The sequence below is a fragment of the Salvia hispanica genome, chromosome 2 (genome assembly GCF_023119035.1).
Source record: "Salvia hispanica cultivar TCC Black 2014 chromosome 2, UniMelb_Shisp_WGS_1.0, whole genome shotgun sequence".
In the NCBI taxonomy this organism is placed as follows: domain Eukaryota; kingdom Viridiplantae; phylum Streptophyta; class Magnoliopsida; order Lamiales; family Lamiaceae; genus Salvia; species Salvia hispanica.
The window spans coordinates 12,811,950-12,817,079 of record NC_062966.1 but is presented as its reverse complement, the minus strand read 5'-3'; the positions used below and the strand labels follow the sequence as shown (position 1 = coordinate 12,817,079).

At 48.7% G+C, this 5,130-nt stretch overlaps 1 protein-coding gene across 1 annotated transcript; it reads right to left on the bottom strand.

Moving 5' to 3' along the window:
* Nucleotides 1-1,517: 1,517 nt before the first annotated feature.
* Nucleotides 1,518-5,130, bottom strand: LOC125208657 (LRR receptor-like serine/threonine-protein kinase RGI2). Its single transcript, XM_048108310.1, has 2 exons — nt 2,206-5,130; nt 1,518-2,108 (listed from the first exon to the last, which is right to left on the bottom strand). The coding sequence occupies exons 1-2, from the start codon at nt 5,087-5,089 to the stop codon at nt 1,630-1,632; spliced, it is 3,363 nt and encodes a 1,120-aa protein (XP_047964267.1). The 5' UTR covers nt 5,090-5,130; the 3' UTR covers nt 1,518-1,629.

Sequence of the window (5,130 nt, the reverse complement as noted above, 5' to 3'; positions counted from 1 at the left end):
GCTGAGTGCTGATCAGTGTCCTAAAGATGATGAGCAGAAGAAGGAAGTGGACAAGATCCCTTATGCAAGTATTGTTGGGAGTGTGATGTACACTATGGTGTGTACAAGGCCGGATATAAGTCATGCTATCAGTGTAGCTAGTAGGTTCATGGCTAACCCGGGGATAGAGCATTGGCATGCTTTAAAATGGTTACTCAGATATCTCACAGGCACTCAAGGATATGGTATACTGTTTGATGGAAATCACAGAGGTGAAGGTGGAGCATTGGTGGGATTTTGTGATTCTGATTTTGCAGTAAGTATGGATACAAGAAAGTCCCAATCTGGTTATGTTTTTCTTCTGTATGGAGCAGCAGTGAGTTGGAAATCGAGTCTTCAATCGGTTGTTGCATTGTCTACGACGGAAGCAGAGTATATTTCTCTTACTGAAGCAATCAAGGAGAGTTTTTGGTTGAAGGGAATCTTGGCAGACTTTGGTGTTGAGCAGGATGCAGTAACGGTGTTGTGTGACTCAAATAGCGCAATATGTCTTGCTAAGCATCAGACATTCCACGAGCGTAGCAAGTATTTAGATGTCAGGCTGCACTTTATCAGGGATGAGATTGATAAAGGGTCAGTGAAGGTATCGAAGGTAGGAACTGAGGACAACGCAGCTGACATGCTAACCAAGACTTTACCAGCGTCCAAATTAAGGCATTGCATGGAGCTGGTCAGTTTGGTGGAGCTGTGAGGGAAGACACGAATCTGGAGAAGGCAATCTGCATTGTTCACTAATGCCCCAAGGTGGAGATTTGTTGGAGTGTGGGCCATTACTTCACAAATAAAGAAGTTGAGGGACTAATATGCAAAAGTTACAAGAGTGTTTTGAAATTAGGTTAGGCAGCGGCTAGTTTGGGGATTGTGAGCTGGAGCTTGAGCTCAATCGGTTACACCAGATTAACTGCATCTGATTCGCATATAAGGCTCGGGGTTGACGGTTTTCAGCTCAAGAAAAGAGTGTGATGCATTTGTCTTTGTGAGGAAACCATTGTAGTTGAGAGAGCTCTCGAGTTTGAGCCGACTGGTTTCTAGAGTGCGTCGTTTGTATCGCGATTAACCTTTTCGTTTTGTAATCGTAGCGTGTGAATGAGCAATAAAGATTGAGTGCTTTTCCCGTAGATGTAGATCACATTGATCGAACCACGTATATCGTTGTTGTTGTGTGATTTGTTTTCTCGTTCTTGGTTATTGGTTGTTCGTAGCGATCCGATCGATTCATAACACTTTGGTCGCCGGATAAAATGGATAAGACGTCGGAGGCGGTGTGGGGTTCATTCAAAGCCACTGCCGAGACCGAGAAGATGAAGGTCATCGAAATGAAGTCGATGATAGCACTGTTGTTTAAGTAAATTACATAAAATCTACGATTAATTTTTTTTTTTGGTTTAGGGTAGATAAAAATGATTGGATACGTTGTGAATAATTTGAAATACAAGGTAATGAATGTCTATACTAATAAGAAGTTAAAATGAGAGAAATAAAGAATAGTAGTAGTATTCTTATTTTTCTCAAAAGATAATCAACACTTTATAAGATGAGAAAACCAAACGGTTTAGATGTAAGTAAGTACAAATTAAAGAAATGCAATCTCTATTGCTTATTGAGTAATGAAGATGCAGAGAAGCTTGAATTGTTGCTCTGCAAATACAAAGTCTGTATAGCTGATGATGAGCCTCCACCATTATGTCCCTCTCCACCACCACCACCATCACTAACTTGTGACCCTTTCCCAGCCTCATTTTTCATATTCTCCTCTCTCTCTTGTCTTATTTCCTTGAGCATCGCCGCCACATCCTTCATCGTTGGCCGCTCATGAGGTGACGACTGCACACACAGCATTGCCACTCCTAAGCTCTGCATCATTTCTTGAATCTCCGGCTGGGGCCTCAGGCGCAGCCCGGGGTCTAGAACTTCCTCCACGCCTCTCTTCTGCTTCACCCAGTCCACAATGTGAATCCCATCGGGTATGGTCGGGTCAATGGGCTGTTTCCCAGTGAGGACTTCCAACATAACTACTCCAAAACTATAAACATCGCTCTTCTCAGTGATCTTCATACTGAATCCATACTCTGCATATCAAGAAAAAATAGTGTCACATATTCTAATAGTAGTATAAATTTATGCGTATTAACAACCAGAAAGCATAGTGGAGTAAGTATATTATACCAGGAGCAATATAGCCATAGGAACCAGCAATAGTATTGGAGGAACGGGCGAAGTCTCCATCATCAACGAGCTTAGCCAGGCCGAAATCAGCAATGTAAGGCTGGAAATCCAGGCCAATCAAAATGTTGTTGGCCTTAATGTCCCGGTGCACGATAGGCGGGGCACAGTCATGGTGCAGATACGCGACGCCCTGAGCCGCGCCCAGCAGAATCCGGTACCTCACCTCCCACTCCAAGAAGCCTCCATTATTCTCATGCACAAGGCTTCCCAGGCTTCCATTGGGCATATACTCATACATCAGCAGCCTCGTCTTCTGATTCCAACAGCACCCTAAAAACTTCACTATGTTCTTGTGCCGGATCGATCCCAGCGTCCTCACTTCAGTCGAGAACGAATCGCGAACTCCCCTGTTCAAACCGGCCTGCACCATCACAGGCCACAGTTTCTTCACCGCCACCACTTCCCCGTTGTCGAGTTCCGCCTTGTAGACGATTCCTGAGCACCCCTTCCCGATGGCATTGGCCTCGACGAGACACCTGAGGATCTGATCCACTGAGAAATTCAGCTTCTGAAAGGGGGTGAATTTCCACGACCACGACTCCCCCTCTCCCAATTCCGAATCCGATTCTGCTTTGCTCATTCTCCGCACTTTGAGAAAGGCTAGCACGCCCACAACTGCCAGCGCCACGGTCACGATCACAAGCAATGCGATGGCCAATCTCAGCTTCCACGGCCGCCTCTTCCCGGGAATCCCCATTCCCGAGCCAGAGCTCAGGAAACACGAGTCATGGCCATGGGAACACAACCCCGGGTTCCCAGCCAGCTCTTCTGCGGAGAGCTGCCTGAAAACCTTGTTGTCAGGCAAGTAGCCTGAGAAGTTGTTGAAGGAGATGTTCAACGACACGAGGTTCACCAATCCTGAAAGAGACTTCAACTCTCCCTGAAGTTTGTTGTGTGAAAGATCCAATACAGAGAGCTTGTTCAATGCCGCAATCTGAGTTGGAATTTCCCCGCTAAGCAAATTCCAGCTCAAATTCAGCTCGATTTCAAGCGCCTCGATGGTAAATATCTCCACCGGCATGCTCCCTGTCAACGAATTCCTGCTCAAATCGAGCAGCTGAAGCCGCGAGCAACGGCCGAGGCTGGACGGAATGTTCCCGGATAAACCGTTGCTTCCTAAGGAGAGCCTGTTGAGGGAAGAGAGTTGCCCCAAAATATCAGGAATGGCGCCGTCGAGCTTGTTCGCCGACACGTCCAGCACCTCTAGCTTGGTGAGCGAAGATAGAGAGGTCGGAAGGTTTCCCGTGATCGAATTTCGCGCCAAATTCAGCATCTGCAGCTCCTTGCAGTTTCCGATTTCTGGAGGCATTGAACCGCTCAAGCGGCAATCGGAGAGATCAAGGAAGGTGAGGCTAGTGAGGGAGCCGATTTCTTTAGGGATTTCTCCACCGATCTTGTTCCCGACCAATCTCAGCCGCACCAGAGAGGTGCAGGCGCCGATATCCGGCGGAATCGCGCCGGAGATGTCGTTGTAGATGAGGAGAAGCTTGGTGAGATTGGCGATGCGGAAGATGCCGGTGGGAAGGCTGCCGGTGAGCGAATTGCGAGACAAATCGAGCGACTGGAGGCTCTCGCAGCCGGAGAGCGCCTCCGGGATGCTTCCCGCCAGCTTGTTGCCCCAAGCTAAGAAGATCTGCAGGTTCTTCAACAGTCCAAGCTCCGGCGGAATCGAGCCGGAAATCTGATTGCTGTCGATTTGGAACTGGACCAGCCTGGTCGCACTGGAGAGAACCGCAGGGATGGAACCGGAGATGTTGTTGCTGCTGAGCATCACTTCTTCGAGATAGGTTAGATTCCCAATTGATTCCGGAATGGTGCCAGATATGTAGTTCAGGGAAACATCAATGACTGTCAAACTCTTGCACCTCCCAATTTGATAGGGAATTGAGCCCGCCAAATTGTTCTGCCACACCATTAAATTCTCCAGCTTCTGCAGATTTCCTATCTCCGGCGGAATCGATCCAGACAGACTGTTCTCATACAAGAACACATCCACGAGCTCCGTGCAGTTCCCGATCTCCGCCGGAATCTCTCCCGATAGCATCGTGGTGTAAATCGACAGGGTTTGGAGCTTCTGGAGCCTTCCGATGGTGCGAGGAATCCCCCCGGAAATCTTCGTATCGGCGAGCCCGAGCACCTCGAGATTACGGCAGTTCCCGATTTCGTCGGGAATCTCTCCGTCGATATCTTGGTTGCCGCCGGCGCGGAGGGCAACCAGCTCCGACAGCATTCCGATCTCGGCGGGGATGCTTCCGCTCAGCCTGTTGTCGAACAAAGTAAGGGTTTTAAGCTTCATGCAGCCGCCGATTTGGGGCGGGATTGGTCCGGTGAGTTGGTTGGAATTGAGGGTGAGCTCCTCGAGATTCTTGAGGCCGCCGATGGTGGAGGGGATTTCCCCGACGAGGGCGTTGAAGCTGACATCGATATTCCGGAGGGAGGCGCAGCCCCCGACGTCGGAGGGGATGGTTCCGGTGAGGTTGGCGCCAGTGATTGTTAGGGTTTGGAGAAAGGAGAGGGAGGAGAGATTGGAGGGGAAGGGGAGAGCGAGGGGAAGGGATTGTATGTTTATTTGCGTGACAAAGTATTGAGAAGAGCATGTGATGAAGGACCAATTACAAGGATTAGGGTGTGAGGGATTCCAATTGGAGAATGCAGGAGGGGGCGGTGAAGAAGAAGAAGAAGAAGAAATCCAAGAGAATAAAACAGAAACTTCGGACGCAAGGGAATGTTGTTGTGCGAGTAAGAAGAGGAAGAAGAAGAAGAAGAAATAGCAGCGGTGGAGGTGAGTTGGGGTGGCGTTCAAGAATTGCCTCGGCATCGGCATTTGCAAAAACCTAGATCACCACTCTTCCGGCACTTGCATTG